The sequence below is a fragment of the Aulostomus chinensis genome, chromosome 18 (assembly GCF_037954235.1).
Source record: "Aulostomus chinensis isolate RoL2024-O1b breed Wild chromosome 18, RoL_Achi_v1.0, whole genome shotgun sequence".
Lineage (NCBI taxonomy): Eukaryota > Metazoa > Chordata > Actinopteri > Syngnathiformes > Aulostomidae > Aulostomus > Aulostomus chinensis.
In genome coordinates this window covers 14,047,453-14,067,189 of record NC_141337.1, presented here as the reverse complement: position 1 = coordinate 14,067,189, position 19,737 = coordinate 14,047,453, and the positions used below count along the sequence as shown (strand labels likewise).

General features: G+C 41.3%; 3 protein-coding genes across 8 annotated transcripts in view; 1 reads left to right on the top strand and 2 right to left on the bottom strand.

Annotated features, from left to right (window-relative positions):
• Window positions 1-259: 259 nt before the first annotated feature.
• Window positions 260-10,022, bottom strand: LOC147245298 (transmembrane protein 11, mitochondrial). Of its 3 annotated transcripts, none has more exons than XM_086185932.1 (7): window positions 9,869-9,934; window positions 2,593-2,770; window positions 2,359-2,477; window positions 1,766-1,976; window positions 1,595-1,687; window positions 1,360-1,512; window positions 260-1,216 (listed from the first exon to the last, which is right to left on the bottom strand). In XM_086185932.1, exons 1-7 carry the CDS (start codon window positions 9,917-9,919, stop codon window positions 1,011-1,013), a joined length of 1,011 nt encoding a protein of 336 aa, XP_086042058.1. In that variant the 5' UTR covers window positions 9,920-9,934; the 3' UTR covers window positions 260-1,010. The 3 variants fall into 3 exon arrangements, with proteins under 3 accessions (XP_086042058.1, XP_086042056.1, XP_086042057.1); XM_086185930.1 differs by lacking the exon at window positions 9,869-9,934 and adding an exon at window positions 4,004-4,162 and having other exon boundaries at window positions 263-1,216; window positions 2,593-2,798; XM_086185931.1 differs by lacking the exons at window positions 260-1,216; window positions 1,360-1,512; window positions 1,595-1,687; ... (1 more) ...; window positions 2,359-2,477; window positions 2,593-2,770 and adding an exon at window positions 4,261-6,661 and having other exon boundaries at window positions 9,873-10,022.
• Window positions 10,023-10,835: 813 nt separating this feature from the next.
• Window positions 10,836-14,733, bottom strand: natd1 (protein NATD1). Its single transcript, XM_086185943.1, has 3 exons — window positions 14,523-14,733; window positions 12,600-12,718; window positions 10,836-12,509 (listed from the first exon to the last, which is right to left on the bottom strand). The coding sequence occupies exons 1-3, from the start codon at window positions 14,620-14,622 to the stop codon at window positions 12,393-12,395; spliced, it is 336 nt and encodes a 111-aa protein (XP_086042069.1). The 5' UTR covers window positions 14,623-14,733; the 3' UTR covers window positions 10,836-12,392.
• A 1,718-nt stretch (window positions 14,734-16,451) lies between these two features.
• The window catches only part of LOC147245290 (uncharacterized), a 55,148-nt gene continuing 51,862 nt past the window's right edge, over window positions 16,452-19,737 (top strand). For all 4 annotated transcript variants that reach the window (XM_086185875.1, XM_086185874.1, XM_086185873.1 and 1 more), the window contains exons 1-3: window positions 16,452-16,643; window positions 17,641-17,704; window positions 19,242-19,587. In XM_086185875.1, coding sequence (XP_086042001.1) covers window positions 16,624-16,643; window positions 17,641-17,704; window positions 19,242-19,587 — 430 coding nt within the window. In that variant the 5' untranslated portion in view covers window positions 16,452-16,623. The remainder of the gene's footprint in view (window positions 16,644-17,640; window positions 17,705-19,241; window positions 19,588-19,737) is intronic.

Sequence of the window (19,737 nt, the reverse complement as noted above, 5' to 3'; positions counted from 1 at the left end):
ACATCTTTTTCATTTTGACTAAATTAAAAGACTCCAGGTCCAAAACCCATGAAAAAAAACTGTCCTCTAACATCACACAAGGGTTCTGGAATCGTTTGACTCAGGTCTGAAGAGGCCGTCCGTCAAAATCGGACGTCGGCCATTACAGCTTCAGCTGGGTCACAAGTTTTGGTGATGCAAAACCCCCCCCCCCCCCCCCCCAAAAAAAAACTCTGTCATCCGTCTCCTTCTGTTTCTTTTTTGAATGTGAAGCTTTCACACTGACAGTGGGTCCAGTGTTGTTTCTACACAACAGGAAAGAGAGGAGTTTTTAGGATTTTGAAGGCAATGCAGATTAAAACTAAATAACTAATCTGCAAAGACAAAAAACAACAACAAAAATCAAATTTCGGGAGACTTGGAACGCTTTAGTTTCTTCATAGACATTTCCAGGCAGCAAGAGGAGGTAGACGAGAGAGAAAGACTATATTTAATCTCTGCGTGACACGGTGGAAAACAAAAGGGAGAGAAGTCACCGTGACCAGGTTGGGACTTGGTCACCGTGGGCGAGGAAGCTGTGGAAAGTTCTAGACAAGCACGCAGATGTTTATGTTCAAGAGGGAGTCGAGAACATTCGCTGCCCTCTCTGTTGTTAAGAGGAAGAAGAAAGGAGAAGAGAGAAATAAAGACAGAACTCCATAGAAATGAAGGACTTACTATTTTTGCAGCCATTTTGAATTTGTTAGCGATGTCTCCCAGAGAGAGCTTGTTTTCCTTCACCCTTTCCCCAAAGATGCACTTCTAGCACTCCAGTGTCTGCTACGATGAAATTCATGCTCGTTACCTCAAGCTCATGTTGACTCCGGGGAGATTCCCTTCATAAAACAGCTCAACGATTCAAACGTTTCTAACCTGGTCGATCGCAAAATAAAGTGTCGGAGCCTGTTCCCAGATAAACATGTTTCTGGTTCAGTCCTCTTCAGTCTGTTCATGTTAGGACCTGTTGCCCCCCCAGTGTCTCACTCATTCCCTCATTCGTTTTTAGGTTTCTGCTCCTTACGAGCACGGGAAGACATGAGTTTGAAGAAGAGTGCTGGCCAGAGGGTGCGGAGGTAAACAGCTAACGTGGGTAGAGGTCCTGCTAAAATAACGTCTTTGCTCTTTTGACGGACCGCCTTCAGAACGGCCCGAGCCACATCCCCCGGGTCCCGGCCTGCTGCTGTGGTCGGGTCCAGAACTGAAACAGTATTATAGAAACATGCAGCATCAGTGAGACCAGGACGTCAGTCAGGCTGCTAATATATACAATCAGCTGTTGGACTGGAGTGGACGTGTGTTTTAATTTTAGTTTTCCAGTCTTAACGGTCTTCTCAGCCTTACCTCCATACTTGGAGCCGTCTCCTGTGACGGCGTTGACCGATAAATTAGTCCGGATGTACCCAGGACTGATCATGGTCACGAGAATCCCGTAGTGCTCCACCTCCGCCCGTAAACAGTCAAAGTAGGCCTGGGTGGCGTGTTTCGAGGCGGCATCTGTCCACCAAGGGAACAAGTGTGAACAAGCCAGGCTGAAATATTTTAGTTTGCTTGAGTGAAAGAAGTCAGCTGGACTCACAGGCTGATCGGTACGGAATGGCGATCTTGCCCTGGACGCTGCTTATGACAACAACATGGCCACTGCGCCGGCGAACCATGGAGGGAAGGAGAGCTGCGAGGAGAAAAAAATGAAAGTCGTCAAAAGAATTCCCTCAGAGGTTCCACGGTCACGCCTGGGATCCTCACTGACCTTGAGTAAGAGCAACAGGCCCAAAGTAATTAGTCTCCATAACATCCCGATGAACCGAGAGGCTGGTATCCAGAATGTTGCCACGGTAACTGATACCAGCATTATTGATGAGGACGTCCACTTGACCGTAACACTTCGAGATCTCCTCTGCAGCTTTGTCCACTGAGTCTGAGTTGGCCAGGTCAAAGGTCACGGTGCGGGGGGTGTACGTCTGGAGGGTGAACAGAGCACAACAGTTACGATGGGATGAAGTCAGACGTTTTACCTTCCTACGGAGAACTTTGTTGCACCTTCATGGTTAAAACTTCCTGCACTCTCTTTTTCATTTTAAAACATCGCCTCCTGCCTATATTTCTTAATATACACAGATATATTTAATACTGCAAATGTTTCATAGTTATTTCTATTTTATACAGAACTCTTGACTTGTAGTGGTTTTTTTTTACTTTGCGATACTTAAACTGAATTTCGATTACTTCACGTTGAAAGTTGAGGCAAATTGTCAGCAACTTTTTTGATAAACAGAAGGTTTTGGATCATTTTAACATTGAATGTGTGTGTGTGTGTGTGTGTGTGTGTGTGTGTGTGTATACCTGCTGCTGTGTGTCCCTCGAACTTGTCATCAACTCCTCAACCACCTGCTGCAGGCGGACTGAATCCCGTCCGCACAGCACCAGTCGGGCTCCGGCGGCGTGGAACACCCGTGCACACTCTACAACGCAAGCGCACACATTTACCCACAATGCCCAGCAGCATCACCGAGGCTGGTGCTGTAGAAACCCTCCACCTGTATGATGAAGTGAAGAGGAAATGACGAGGAGGCCGACCTTTCCCAAGTCCGGAGCTGGCGCCTGTGATGACCACCACCACGTCCCTCACAGCAGCCCCTGGTCTGAGGCGGACCAGGATTCTGTACAGCAGTAAGACCCCCAGGCTGCCGACCACCAGCGGCAGCATTCCGCCCGCTCCTGCGAGACGCTCCATGGCTGCCAATCGCTCCCTCTCCTCCACACTGGCCCTAAAAACGTCACAACTGCAGAACAAAATAATAAATCAGTGGCTTTTTTATTAAGTTTAAACAGCAAATATCACATTTCACATTTATGAATATGAACAAGCAAATATTTGACATTTTCCGCTGGGAAAAAAAGCTAAGATGATTCATGGACTATTTCAATGTTTTGCAGCTACATTTCTTTCGATTAACTACTGCATTTAATTGTGACAGCTGTGTATCAAACCTTACAATTATCTAATTCCCATCAATTAAAAATCCGTTCATCAGCCCTGATCTTAGAAATGACGGGAACAACCCTCCATACAAGACTGCTAATGAACCTTCTTGGTTTGGGAATCAGACTTTATGATTCCCAAACTTAACCAATCATTACAATACCTCATAAATTAAAGATATTAAAGAAATGTGGTGGGATTTGCATATTCAACGTTCCCCTTCAGTTCAGCCTGGCCACTTTTTCCAAAGCGTAACACAGCATGACCACGGTGACAATTACACTTCGAACACACAATGAAACCCATTCTCATAACGTTATCATAAACAAAGTTGTTCTTTAAGCTTACAGGACTTTTTTTTTAATACATATTTTTTAGGCTTTTTATTTAATCTTGCACAGAGGAAACACTGTGTAGCTCTTCTCCGTGTCCATCATCAACAGGGACTAAACAGAGCGCAACAAAATCACATTTAAGAATAAATTCGTGCGTAAGAAGATTTCGTGAATGACATGTCAGTTTAGCTGATATGAAGAAATATCAGGACTTTACAGAGGGAAACTCAACGTGAAACAAAGAATACCCAGCAAATAATAGAGTGTGTACTTGACAGTGTTTTTAGTCTCTCATTATGTACGAGGGATGTCAGAAGTCCATTACAGAGAAGACGGTCAGGTCGCAGTTGCCTCAGTATTTGTCTTAGACGTTGAATTTCAGAGAAAAGACCGTAAACTCGCCCTTCCCTAAATGAAACGTTAGCAAAGTTCAATGAGGCACACGTGGTTTCCATGGCAGTAATAATGTGCTATTTTACATTTCATTATAAAAAAAACAGTGGTAAGTATTTAACCCTCGAGTTAAATCGCTGTAAGGCTGTCGTTTCAGTCACGTTTTGTGAAAATTATCGTTAGCTAAAATGTTTTGGTATTGATGCTAATGCTAACATTAGCCAGCTAGCTCCTCCTGTTTGACGTTCCGCCGTATTCGTCCAACACAGCAGCTCACCTGGGCGTAGATGCCTGTCCCGTTGTACAGCGCAGTTGCAGAAGTAAGGAATCTCGTCGAAAATGGGAACAAATTGCGATTGACTTCGGCTATCATCCGCGCAGGGAATTGTGGGGGTTGAAGTTTTCACGTGCCTCCTCCTAGTCATTCCTTCAACATTTAGAACTGATTTGATTCCAATGTTATGGGTTTTTATTTGTTGGGGTTTATTTTTTTCCCTTTAGAAAATAAGCAGCCATACACATTTCCAGCGCTTTGTTTTTAAGTCTTTATTCTTGTAAGACAGGGGCGTGGATTAAATTTATTCTTCATTCATGTGATTATCCACCATCACTGCAAATACCCTGACTCCAGTCTTGTAACAAATCTTTGGGCATCTTTTCTTTCTGGAAGCCTAATAAAGGACATCAAGAATAGGGAAAACACAGACCTGGGAACAGTTGGGAAAGCTCTTACCAAGACAGCCAGTAGAGAGAACACTGACTGTCATCCAACTACACTTGTTGTTTCTAACGGGTCATTTCCTCACCGTGACGCCCAGCAGTGCAAATCTAAAAATGGGTCACCAGCATTGGCAGATGTTTCAAGCCGTGTGCTTTTTTTTTTTTTTTTTTAAATTTCATTTCATTTCAAAATCAGCGAGCAGTAAACAAATACTTAAAACTACTAAGTGTCAGTGGTTCTCCATGAAAGTCAATGTAAAAATGATTAATGGGTACAAATGTGCAAAGAAAGGAGGAATCTTCGTCCAGAGCCAACAGGCCGTCTCACGTCTTCAGAAGGAGCTGCTGTTTTGTTTTTTTCTTCCCCAAGTACACAACTATTAAGTAACTACGCTTTACTGATGGAAGTGCTGTCTGCTGAGGTGAAATAAAACATTTTCTAGAGTGAATGCCAGCAAAAAAATAAATAAAATAAAAATAAAATGGAAGGGATGTTCTTCTATCCCGGCCCGATGATATTCTGTTCATGTTAGAAACAGCTGACTGAACTGATTAAAGTGACGACAAACTTTCATATTTCAAATATTAATTGCTATCAAAGCTCTTTCTCTTTGGTGAGAGATCAACAGTGATGTTTACATTTGAAGGATCTTTTATACCACAAACTCGCCATTAGGGAAGATTTTAATGCACAGACACTAGAAGAGGTTTTAATCTGCTCACTTTGTGCTGTCAAACAAAGAACAGTGGAATGGAAACAAATCTAACTGCCATAAATGGACACTGAAACACAATTTAGATTTGATATTTAAACCTGAACTTTCTTTCTTGTTTCATCACCGGCACTATGAACGAAAACTGATGAACAGCTGCAAACAAGCAGCACAATGAACACTGTGAGTGAATTTAGATTTTGGAGTCTGTAGTTAATAACTTGACTAGTTAAATTTGATCAGTGTTGAGAGTGAATTGAGAATCTCACCTAAACATGTGAGGTTTGATTTTAAAAGTTTGCTTTTCGTGTTTCAGAAGAGCACAAAACATCATTGTCACTCAAAATCTTAACTCTTACGGAGAAGAAAGTCTACAATAACAGGACACAATCTCAAACAAGCTATTTGCCGCTTTCTGGACATGTGTAGAATCCATTTAATGAAAAAAAAAAGTAAAATAAAATACAGAAAAGTGAGTTTCAAATATCCTAATGTTTAATGAAAGGGTGATGTACTGATCAGCAAGAAAGGGGTACAGTAAAACTACGAGGGAGGGAAAAGCTGGTACTCAAAACATGTCTGTACGTCTCAACCACAACACGAGTCAGTCCGGAGGAGCTGCTGCTGTTCTGAACCCTTGGGCGTAAGCCTCTTGTTTGTCGAGGAAGCAGATAGGGGCGGCACGGCGGTGGTGGGGGAGGAGGCAGCGTAAGGGTACTACACAGATACGTGTGCTGCTGTTGCTGTCACATAGAAGTAAAGGAAACAAAAAGGGAAAAAAAAACAATTCCTTCTAGTTTTAACTATATCCCTCTGATCAGAGTTCAAAATGGAAGCAGCAGCCACACGCGGAGCTCACTGCTGGGCCTGATCGAGACTTCCACTTTTTTTTCGTTTTCACACCTGGGTGTGGATAGGTTCTGTTTTTTTGTTTGTTTTTTTTCCTTTTTTCCCCGTTGGTTCTCAGACCCTCTTCTGAGTGCACTCATACCGCATAGAGTTCATAGATTTTCTTGGCGCAGTACGCCAGGGCAGCCAGTGCTATCGTATTATGGAGTCTCTTTCTGTGGATGTCATCCCTGCGTACCAATACCACAGGTGTGGAGGAGGTGAGTGTATGCAGGGGCAGCCGCGAGAGTTTTTGGCTGTCATATTCCACCTGGTACTTGCAGCAGGGGTCAAACTGCCATGAAATCCCATAGAGGGCAGCACAGGCAACACTGAGGGCGCCGGCGGGCAACGCGACGTAGCGTGAGAATTCCGGAGGCAGTGAAAGGGGTGTCAGGAGGCAAGCGGCACCTGACAACACAGCCGTCTTGTGCAGGCAGTTGCCCACCGTAATCCACCGGGCCGTCTCATCTCCAATGCGTGTGGGCTCAATTACAATGTATTTATACTGGGCTTCCAGTGCTTGCTCCAGCTCATACTCAAACTGGTCCTGCGCATTCTCCCCATTGTAGATCTCGTGGACAATGTAGCAGTCTGTCGCCGCCATCACTCCCCTGTGCAGGGACAGAGCAGAGAACCATGAGAGAGAGAATAGAAGCAGCAGAATCACCAAGCTCAATACGTCTGACACTGGATTAACTGTCCAGGCCAACCTGCTTACTTTTAATAGGCAGAACACATGAATGATCATTGTCTGGAATGCACAAGAAAAACATGCCAAACTGGCAGCTGTGCTAAACAAATTCTAAATTGAATTTTCAGAGGGTACGATAACAGTGTCATCATCTGTAACAAGCATATACAGCATAAAGGGAAACTTGTGTGATAAATCTGACAATGTAGATGCCTGTTAGCAATGCTTTATCATGTTGCTGGTTTTCTCAAGGCCAGGAATCCAAAAATAAAATCCTACGATCTGATACAACAGACAAGAGCCTACAGTAGAATATCAATGACAATATAGCAGACTAACAGAAATTAGTTTAATATTCAACGATCGTTTGACACAACTGAAACCGATTACACACTTAAAGCCAAGTAATTGATGTCAAACCTGGTGTGCAGCAGAGATTATTGTCCCTCATGTGCTACAATTCTTTTGAAATATGCAATTATAAACTTAGTGCATTGACCATAGTTGGAGGACTTGTAATAAACCAAGCTTGTGGTTGTTGTTTTTTTGGTTTTGTTTTTTATTGGTCATTTGAAGGTGTGGTCTCATGTACTAACAAGCCATAACTCTTATCCCTGTCAATGTTGTACATAAAGCCAAATCACTCCAGAGTGTAACATTTCCTACAGTCCTACACACATGGGGCACTAGTGGAAATGGAAATAAACAAAAAAAGAAGTTCCAATCACCTCAAACTACCATAAAAGGACAGATGTCTGTCACAGTTGGAGCAGCTCCATTCATGAAAATAGCACCTGGAGAACTTAATGCACACTGAAAGAGGTCCAGCTCTCACAGTCAGAGACATTATTTGATAGTGGAATTGAGGCCCCAACATGGTCAAAGAATGAGAAAAGTGACCTGTGCTGCCACTGCATCTCGGCCGGCGCCTGCACCATGACAGCGTGTCCTGTTGTGGGTGTGAAGTTGCACCGTAAGAAATAAAACAGAAATGGTTTTACATGAAAAAAAAGCCAAAAACTGCCCCAGCACAGCAGAGTGAACTGTAACAGTAACATGAGTGGCCAAGAGGACTCACTTAGCACAGACTGACGGGAGGACATGTGGTGTAACTGGGAATGTAACTGTCAGGTGTTTCATCATATGTTCCTGTGGATAGCAACTTGATACTGGCTACACCATGTGACAACAATGGTACAAATATTTCAGCCTCTAATGAAGATTCTTTTGAACTTGAATCACATTTTAAGTGCTCATGTTTCAGGGAATATCTCTGGGCAATATCTTCATTCTTTCTGCTGTTGTTACGCTGCTGTGGGCTGAGAGAAAAGCATTTCATTTGTTTATGGATGCCAGTAGCCCCCCCCCCCCCCCCCACACACACACACACAGGTGACTGTGACGCTGACCGCTTCAGTCCAGTCTGTGTGTTAGTGAAGTCCTCAGTCGGGAAACTAGACAGTGTTACCATGATTATGAATTCCAAAGTGGAATTTCTGTATTAAAACGCTAAATATCCTCTTCAAAGTCATGAATAAGCACAATCTATTAGGTAGCATCAAAGTTTAATTGCTTTACAGAACGGCGGTGCGACAGGTCTGCACCATTGATACATTTTTTTTACATATACAACAGAAAATTCCAAATACGAAAATATTGGTGAATCCAGAAATTCATAAATTGCTTGTAAATGTGATTTAAGAACAAATCTGCGCACACGAATAGGCTTTGCATGAGATTCGCTGACTATATCCACGTCTCATGCTCCTAGGCTCCTCGTCTCTTACCCGAAATGGGTCTCTGAGCACCGAGCTGTACTCAGAGCTGCTTAAGACAAAATCCATGAATACTTCTACCTCTGACTATACTTGGTGACTCGTTGACAGACACTCTCCAGCATGCCCTTGGGGTGATGATCTAACCCCTGGTGAACGGCCTGAATCACTAACTCAACCAGAACATGGTTAACTGACAGTTACCAATATTCTACTTGGAGTACTACTTTTAAGAATAATGTATGGCAAAGTTTTACTCAAAGTAGTCCATTTACTAAGGCTTGCACAATATACTAAACTGCAATTCCCCTTGAATTGGTCTTCAATTCATCTTTCACTGGTAAGGTTACAGAAGGTTCTGTGTGAAGAGTTTGTAGATAATCTCATCAATGTCTGTGGTATTTTGTCAAGTGCTAAAAAAGTACTGAAGGACAAAATCGAAAAATGATTTTTTTTTATTGAACTGGTGTGGTGCATCATGTGCAGCTCCAAAGTGGAATATTAATTACCACTGTCAAGTGACATCTCCAGACTATCAAAGTGCCCCCTAAAAAACAGTATACAGAGTCCCAAACGCAAAATACACAACGGATGAATGCAGTATTTGGAAAACTAACAGTTGTTCACTCAGTCTGGTACTTAATCCATCTTTTTCTGTCCCATCACCTGTGTCTATTTTTTTTTCAATTTTTATTCGTAAATTATTCCTAAATAAGACATATATGAGTTGTCGCCAACACTGAGGCCTTCGTTAACAAGTTGACGAGATAGAAACAAACCCGTACTTAATGGCCTTCGAAGGCAGCAGAAACTGGTTAAACATTTAAAGGAGTTGAGCACATAAAGGACATAAGTTTAAATTCAAATTTTGTTGGTTCGCCGAAGAAAGGACATAATGTACCGGAGCGTTGGTTGGACAACGCTGGCTAACGCGCTTACATGACAGAAAGTTGCAGGACTGGCCAGCTAAGTTGAGGTCCGTTTACTTTGAGATGATAGGAAAACAAATGAAGGAGTCAGCTAATTTCTCAACAGGTTAAGTTAATAATGTGAGCTGTGGAACATCACACCAGCGTTCGCGCCCATGCAAGAATACACGCAACTTTCCCCCACTTGTTCGGTTGATGTGTAATAACCAAAACATCACATGAGCGGCTCGCTAACGCTAGCTTGCCGTACACGTTAGCATGCTAATGTTAGCTCACCATTGGACAAATTTCCGACTTGTCGTGCTGGCTTTCTATTTTAATTCGGAAACATTATGCATGTTCGGTAACTGGCGAATGGTGACACCAATAACGTGATGTATCATAATAAAACATATTCGCTTTATAACCCATTTGTGGTGTAACTGACCTCTCCCTGCTTACTGGGACACCGCGCCTCCTTCCCAGCGACGCCATGTTGGAGATACAACCGTGATTGCAGCTGACGCACGAGGGCGCGCAGCATTATGGGTAATGTAGGAAACCAGAAGAGTCGACAGATCGCTCGGACGTGAGTGCGCACTATAATTCCCATAATGCTAAGAAGCCAGAACACCTGCTTTACGTATTTTATAATAGCACATTGAAGTTTGAGAGGTCAGAATATAAATACATCAAACTATAATGAGCCTAGGTATGTCCCTGCACGAAAATGATACCTTCATCAATTATATAAAAATTGAACGACACTTAAACACTATAAATTTTAACAATTAATTATGTAAGTTACATGCACAATGTAGTTTACATTTTGGACAGTATGTACGAGCCTTCCACTATGGGATTTTATTTAAAAAATTGGGGGTTTGGTAGACCGTTAGCTACTTACCCATATTGTACCCTCGCGTGCTCTGTCTACGTGCCCCCTGTGCGGTTGCTTGTCCGCGTGCTGTAACCCGAAGCTTTTGATGTAACAACTGTAATGGCCACATCCGGGATGGAAACGGAATAAAACAAACGTTTCAATGTTGACACAACCGTCATAGCTTTACGACCCAGAGAGTCGTCAATAAAAATGAAATGACAATTTTTTTAAAGTACCTTTTTTTTCCTTTTTATGAGCTGTTGATATAAAAAAAAAAGATAAAAGTATTTGGTATCTGTCTAGAACAGAAACAAATATAGCTGGCAAATTGTTAATTTCAATAATAATAACAATAGTAGCCATAGCATAATTAAATATAGACATTCTTATTGTCAGAATACTGACAGACTGTGATAAATGCACACAGGCATGTCGGACATCAAATGTCATTAAAAAAAAAATCTGCATGTTAATTCGACCAGAAATACACACTGTGGCACACAATATGACACGCGATCACGTGTTGAGTATGTGATTAATTTATTAATAGACAAGAATCAAGAAAAAAAAGTATCAAGCACATAACATTGTCAGGACGTCAGGATCGGTACATTTTCACAAATGTAGTCGAGCCATCCGCACAAGATTCAAATCAGGGATTTGTTTCCTTTAAAGAAAATACACAAATACATGAACACAATAAATGAAATACGACCTTGGCCTATTCATAGGTGTGTACCACCTAACCACAAGTAGTTTCCTGCCTCGCATGTAGATGTCTGTCCTGCCAGAGTGTATTGAGTTTCCTGAGGTCCTCTTCTCTTCAACACTTTGAGATTGTCAACAGCAAAAAGCTCCTTAAGAGCCAAAATGAGAAACCACAGTGAACCATTCTCAGGTACAAGTTCTTTAAAGATCATCTTCACCGTTGTGATGTCATCGGTGAAAGAGCAAATCAGATGACGAGGAAAACTACGCAACAGCCATCCAGTTTTATTCTCCTGAATCAAAGAACAAAGGATATGGACCCCACAGAATGAATGTATATGCCCTGAATACAGCAGTGCTGTTTTTAAACGCTGGTTTAAGCACATACTTGAACTGACTTACTGTACAGCACAGTGACACGCTTCAGACCACGTGTGTCTTTAAGATTTGAAATGAACGATGGAGAGAATACTCTTGAAGCTCCATCTAAATATTATTACACAAGTAAGAAATTGTCAGATCGTGTTCTTTGGTTGTGAGTCAGAATCTGTTTCCAAACTCCTGAACCCTGACTCGTCCCTTATGGATTTATGTTGACACAGTCACAATGGGACAAATGAAGCATTTGTGAAAAGAAATGAATTCAAACTACAGATTTTAAATATTATATATATATATATATATATATATATATATATATATATATATATATATAAATAAACTAGTTCCCATCAAATTCCTAACATAGAAAAGAAACAGACCTTTTGAATAGCTTAATGCTTCAAAAATGCTTTTAGTATCAGCAACCGCATAAATGTTTACGCTCTAAGAATAGCAATTTCTAAGAATGGAGGGGAAAGCAAATTGAAAATAATAAAAATACATATATCAAATAGGATTGAAATATAAAACTTATCGCCATTTGTTTTGTTTTGATTTTTTTCGTTCATGGACAAAGACATCAGGGTCGGACATCCCGTAACGCAGCTGGGAACCAGCGAGTCTAAAGGAGGGCGGAAATATGTTTCCCGTGCTCTCTGATTACACGTCAAACTCTTTCTTCCAGCTGGAGTTGAGTTCGATGAGGTACCAGGATTCAGCTTTGGTTAGTTTGTTGGCTCAAGTCGTTACCAGCTGATTCACTTCCTGTTTCTGTGAGGGCTTAACCCCGTGTTGTGTCGGCAGAACTGAACAGTCAAGCTGACAGGAGTCTTGCTGGGAGATTTCAGTCTGGATTACCTCGTTGTCATGTTTAACAATGCCTGGAAGGTCCTTTGTTGTTGATCAGCCTCCAAATCCAAAGCATGCTGCCATATTTCGGGAGTCCTCCCCGCCCCCCGGCCCCCACTTCTCTTCTCTTTCAGATACCACGTAAGGTCATTGATAAATATGTTCAAAGTACTGAGGTTGGGGGTTCTCTTTGACATATTTCTGAATGTACCAACAGGTCAGGTGAGCTTTCAGATCCTCTTCCACCACAAAATCCATGGCTGCCTGGAGAAAGAGAGTATCACATCTTCATTACTCACATTTTATCAGTCAAACGAACTGAACAAGTTAAAGAATTATCCATATGGGTTTTACCTTTGCCAAGTGTTTAGCGATTCCTCTCCCTCTGTAAGCATCTGGAACTTCAGTGTGTTGCAAGTCCACCGTCTTCTTTCCGACGTATTCATACAGAAGAACTGCACGATCATGAGACCCTGAGGAGTGATGAGAGTCATCGCTGTTGTTTGTAGTTTATAAGGGACACGCCATCTTTTGGGAAATGTGGTTATTGTCCACCCTCCTCACATCCAGACAGGAAAAGAGATACTCTTCTCTCCTCTGCACTGCATGAGGGAGCTGACACCCACGGAGACCTTCTGACTACTAGTTAGCTTAGCACAGTGAATGGTAGTGAATGGGACGTGGTCGCGTGCCTCGGTAAAAAGACATCAAAAACACTTTCCTCCAAAATGGGAGCAACTGAAAAAGCCTCAGTTCTGTTTTTTGTTTTATTGATGATTAGACGAAGGACTGCTGCTACATATCATGATCGACTTTATAAGAGAGGATGAGGAAGTTACTACTGTACTCCCTGAACCTTATTTATCTGAGCTAGGATACACACAAGATGGACTATAAGTTTTTAGAAGCTGTGAGGGCTTGAAGGAGGTCTGCTAAAACTTCCCATTCACTACCATTCATTAGGCTAAGCTGGCCTGCAGTCAGCTGGTCTCAGCTCCCTGCAGCACACAGAGAAGCATCTCTATCTTATTGTCTGGCTCTGAGGAAAACAACAAGTAAACGCATTTCCAAAAAGTTGTCCCTCTTAAGTTTGTCTCCACACATTGCTATGCATATTCTATTACTCTCATTCCGTACACTGATGTAAAATTGAATTATTGCATTTATCTGACAAAAGCTAGACTTTAAAATCACAAATGTACACGTCACTGCAGCTGAAATCATGGCTTTCATAGCTGGACTTACATGCACAGATAGGTATCACTGCAAAAAGAGACTAACCACGTTAACTCAGCTCCATTCCCCTTGAAGACTTTGAGTTCATTAGTCCACTGCTCAATAGGCATGTTGCTTGCATGGGTCATAATAACCTGAATGACCTATGACCTATGAGCGATAGCTCCACTGCAATTGTGCACTTAAACCCACTGACAGTCACACCACAACAACACATACGTCATGAGACCACCTCATGCATGCTATGCTTACGCTGGACGGTGTTTCATCCGGGCTGTAAAAGATGTATTTAAGAGGCCCATTGGCTAAGTTATTGATCAAGCTGGCAGTCTGCATGTTAGACTATAAACCTGGCTGCTCAATAAAACAACACAGGAGTGGTTTGACACTACGAGAAGGGGTTAAATACGGCATACATCAAGAAAATCAATAGTCAAGAGAGGGAGAGATGCTAAAAACACCTAAATGGCACTGAAGGAATATCATAAACTCAACTTATTTACACACAAATTAACACATATTAATGGAAGGACCACTATCACAACATGAGGCAATATGAAAGTAAACAAAGAAAGAGTCGACTCTAATTCCTGGGTCCAGACTGCTGAACTGCATAACATAACATAATGCTGGAGAAACTATGTTTTGGTGAGGAGAACTTCTGTGGGTAAAGACAGCGACGTAAAAGCAAAGATATTCTGAATTTTAACTTTGGATGCCGTGACGTGTTCGCCAACAGGAGAGGAACGAGTGTTTTCGTGGACCAAAACATTAAATAAGAAAAAGCTGCTGAAGTTTAACAGTAGGATACCTTCGACAAAACTCTTATCGTTTACTAGGTCCCTGACATTCTCTCACTTTCCGAATAAAGACTTGACAGTGAGAGAATGTTAAATAAGTAACGCCCCTGTGTCTGAAATGGCAGCTAGAGTTATCAATAAGGGCACCGTGAAGATGTTAGCAGCCAAAGCAGCTACCCCCAGCTCGTAGCTAACATTAGCTACCTGCTATGCTATCGCTTAAGTTACTTGTTCAACGTACCATTGAGTCTTATGACAAACTGCCGGCGCTTTTTATCGTGTTCCACCTGGATCTGAGGGTTACTGGCGTCGAAGGCATTAGCTTGGGCTGCCTGAGCCATAGTAGCTGGCGAAAGTTGACGATGGTCGCTGTGCTACTCTGCAGCGGTGCTAACCAGAAATGGCTACATGAGATGATGAGCAGCCAAAGCAAAACACTTCATGCAACGAAATCAGCTGGAGGGTCACGTGACTTCCGGCCAATCAGCGCCGAGTATGTAAGAGCGGTGAAAAGAGCAGCTAGCATGAATCCATGGCAGCTAGCCCGTCTAGCTAAATAGAATTTAAAAAATAAATAAATACTACAACTAAAAGATTAGCCTGTATTTTACTGTGCAAGTATTTAACTATTACAGGAGAATATTTCATCAAAAAAATCTCTATGATTTTCTGAATTTAGAAATTTACATAAATTCAGAAACACATTATTTTTATCCCCTGCATGTAAATGCAATGCTTACGCTTCTGTACGATGCAGCATCTTATATTCACTGAATAACTTCAAGATATTTTTAGATTTTTTTTAACATTTAACAAGAAAAACACAGTTGGTTAATAATCTGCCTTTTTAAAGAATATTTCCAAAAACAATGAATAGTTATATGCATGCTTTGTACCATGTTGTTGATAAATATTACATCAAAAATATGTGTTTTAACATTTCAGAAGTTTTTAGAAATTTTATATCCATCCACAACAGTCACAGTAAATTCTATGTGATAACTTGAAATCACGTCTTCTTATTATCACTTATACTCCATGCTCTCCACCTGTATCCTTTCGTACAAGAAAGACCCCAAATGTCTAGAAGAGGGGACACTTTCGCACTCAAGTGTATTCCTAATCTCACAAGCACCTTGGTCCTGGCACAGGTTTCCCACATGTGGCAATAAAGCACGTAGAATTACAGTTCCAATCAGTTGTCAATACCTGATGCTTTAGAGTTTTTCCTTTGCTGTACTGTGCTGTTGAAAATACACAACATTAATTGCTATAGAATTAAAAAATATTTATATTTTGCAGCAGGGCTCAATCCCTCTGTTGAAAACATACTGAAAAAGAAAAGAGCTGAACTTTTGCTTCGCACCAAAACTGTGAAATTTGTGAAAAAAATAAAGAATAAAATAAAATAAATATCATTATAAAATGAAATTAGGAGGCACGGTGGTGCAGTGGTCAGCACTGTCGCCTCACAGCAAGAAGGTTCTGGGTTCGAGCCCCTGCTTGTGCACAGGGTCTTTCTGTGTGGAGTCTCCATGTTCTCCCTGTTCCTGTGTGGGTTCTCTCTGGTACTCCAGCTTCCTCCCACAGTCCAAAGACATCAAGAGGGGACGAGGCTGATTGATACTCTAAACTGACCGTAGGTGTGACTGTGAGTGTGAATGGTTGTCTGTCTCTGTGTGTTGGCCCTGTGATGGACTGGTGACCTGTCCAGGGTGAACCCCGCCTCTCACCTGGAGGCTGCTGAGATAGGCTCCAGCCCCCCCCCGACCCTTAACAGATAAGTGGTAGAAAATAGATGGATATATTGCAACATGATTTTTTTCTTGATATTTAAATTTTCATTTCTTTTAGATATTATGCATCTAAGAGATCAGATTTGAAAGGTCAGATGAGGTCACAATACCTCTTCAGTGGCAGCTACGTTGCCTATGTCTACAGCAGCCAGAATCCCTCTTATCTATATTTGTCTAAGTGTGTTGCTCTTATTAATCTGACGTTCTAACTGTATTTTTATTCTATCTTAATAAACATTCGTAGACATTCAGATGAGACACTGTAAGCAGGCATGTCAAGTTCACTAAAAGGACCGTGTTGTAATCCTGTTAAGCTGTCCGCCTAATCCTTCAAAACTACAGGAGTTTGTCGACTCTATAAGGGATCACATATGTGCAACAGTGTTATATCAGCCTGTTTGTGGGTTGTTCTCTGTGTCTAACCGGAGTTAAAGGGAGAACACCTCTTTTTTTCTGGAGACGGATAACAGTGTCCGACAAAAGTTTTCACATTTGCCGTAAAAGTCTGATTCTCATTTTATGATGTTTGATTTTTAATTGCTGGAGATGACGTCCAAGAAGCAACGGTAAGTTATCAAGTTATTATTTTTAACCTCGAGATGAATGACTGAAGTTGTGTAAAGCATTATTTTTTTTTCTTTTCACTGAATTTATCTACATAGAAATATAAATTTGGGTATTTTAGTGCCCATAAAAAACTACAAAAACATGCAAAAATAATAGTACATCACCATGATGTTATTAAGAAAAAGAGAATTCCATCCATCCTTTTGCTATACCGCTTATCCGTGGGGTGTGACATTGGGCGAGAGGTGGGGTTCACCCTGGACGGGTCACCAGTCCGTCGCAGGGCAATAAGGAACAACTCGGGGTTCAGCATCTTGCTCAAGGATACTTTGAACCAGGGATTGAACCAGCAACCCTCGCTAGACAGCCACTCTACCTCTGAGCCACGAAAGACAGTTTAACTGTTCTATTTACCTGGTAACAGTCTAACTCAACCATCAACCTCGTAAAACGTTTTCATTCTTGCAGTCATTTTGTGGCAATGATTTGATTTCAAATCCTATTCCTGCAGGCACCACACTGCCGAATCATCATGTGGATTTTGCCCCTCCAGCTTTTCTGAAGTCATCAAACCCAATTTAAGATCAGTTATGGAGGAATCCAAGACACTTTTTCAGTTTGCTGATTCAGAAGAAATGATTGTATTTATGGGCAAACGAGAGGATCTTCGAATTCATCAGTCAGTCAGTTAATTTCGTTACATTCAGCACCTTGAGGCATAATAATCCTTGTACTGAACGCTGTTAGTTACCTCACGAGGGTTACAGAAGAAACACCAGATCAGAGCATCCCTCATTCATGAGAAACATATTCAGTTTACTAAATTAAATGTGCTTTGACAAAAATACTTGGTAAATATATATATATACACATGCTCCAGGCTTACACTGGAGTGTAAAAATGCTCTAACAATTGTCAATGAAAGGTTATTACCTTTATTCTGGAAAGATTTTATTCATGTTGTTGTTGTTGTTGTTGTTGTTGTTGTTTTATAAGCGATTGGCAGGAGACTCTGGTAAACACTAAGACCAACAAACCAACACAGAAAAAAGGAGGAAAGGTAGGTAAATTCATTTAAAAACTATAAAACACTGTTTAGCTCATAAAGTGTATTATGCAGTACCAGGACCATACGTGTTACATTTGAACTTGCCTGTTTTATTAGTATTACTTACATAATTTGTTTATGTCATCCTGATATTTTATGATTGCTGACTGTCATGAGGCTGTTTTATATATGCACTGTTGTATATCCTTGTCTTATGTATTAGGTAAGAGACCTCACTTCGGCCCCTCGGGGCTTCTTGTCTCTACCTGTACACATTTTTACAAACTGATTTATTTATTGTTTACTATTTCAATCTTATTCGTGCAAATAGAAATGATCAAAACAATCAAATTTATTGAACTGATTCAAAGCCAGTATTTAAAGCCGCGACATCATCAGTTCATGATGTAACCCTACATGGTCATGAGAGTCTTTTGATATTTAGGTGATATACTGTATGGGTGAAAAACTACATCAGTATTCTTCAGATTTATTGGAAAACACATTGTGGTGGAGACACGCAACATTTCAAAGGGTTTGTACAAACATCTAAAACAAACAACTGATGCATCCTGGGCAATAAAGATGTTGATTGGATGACTGTCAGTCTCAATTTTCACTTTTGCTGCAGTATCTTTTATAATATTGTGTATATTGTGAAATCGTCTAATAAGTAACTGCATCAAAGAAACCTTTGGGTGCTAAAGTCCCGAACTATTACCTACATAATACCAACGATGGGAACGGGGATAATGTTTAAGGATGCTTTGTTACTTTGCGTGAATCAGCCAGAGTTCACTCGATACAATTCATCTGTTCATTTTGTTGGAACTGGTTTTGTATTAAAGATTGACAGACAAAAGTCTATTTGCTTCTTTCGAAAAAGTGGTTGCTGTTTTTTTTTAATGCAGTTTTCAAGAAGAAAAAAAAAACATTTTTCTAAGTTTTAACATAGATGTCCAAATAAAATCCCTCAAGCAAACAGATCCCTCAGAGTGCCTCTGTGTTTCTGCTGGATTTGGTTGCATCCACTCTAATTTATGAAGCCATTAATGGCTGAAAATCAAGTCAGTGCAGTTAAAACCTGCACAAGTGGCTAAGTCAGGACTCTCCAGGCTTCTTCTAATTGATTTCTGTGTCATGTGGTCCAGCCACAGATTGATTGCCTCTGCAGCTGGTGAGGTTGCATCTCTGGAGACTGGAATAGACTGCCTGGATCTGATGGTTTTCTGGTGCTTAAGTGTGTTTAAGGTTCTGCTAATGTGTGTGTGTGTGTGTGTGTGTGTGTGTGTGTGTGTGTGTGTGTGTGTGTGTGTGTGTGTGTGTGTCCATGACCACAGAGTTGGTCAGATGGCACTTAAGCAAATTAAGAGATCTAGTGAGAGGATTACCAGGTTGTCGCTAGAGGTGATTGGATTGAATGTGTCAAGGAGTCCAAGTTGAGTAGGAAGTGTGACTTTTGAACCTCAAAATCTCAAATCTTAAAAGAGGACATTTTATTGTCAATTTGTACTTTTTTTTTCTCACAGTCTGTCTCTGTCTTTCCAAGGTCCCATCAGCAGTGGTGCCTGTCTCCAGTAGAGCTAAACCAGCTGGCAGCAGTACATCAAAACCCAATGTCGCTTTTGGAAGGTCTAACAGCTTCAGCAGCAGAAGTGGTGACTCGGGTGCCACCGGCGTTAAAGTCGGTGGCAGTTTGAAGAGAGGCAGCCTCGGCCATCGAGGATCAACTAGTCACCAGGTTTCCAGACAAGCTTCTCACCCGGCCAGACCAGCACTGCCCCTCAGCAGCAGCCGCAGCTTTTCATCCCTGCACACCTCCTCCCTCACTGCTGCTCCCTTCAAGAGAAGCAGCCGCTCTCTCAGCAGACTCGACCAAAGAGCCACTGGAGAAGGTAATTCCTCTCATTTGAACTGCATTCTCTTTATAGGTTAGATATTAGTGTTCATGTAGAAATGTTGTGCTTTAAAACAAATCGAAATTATTTAAAAAAATTTTTTTTAATGTGGTTGCATGCAAGCAATGCAGGTTTTGTTCGATTTGC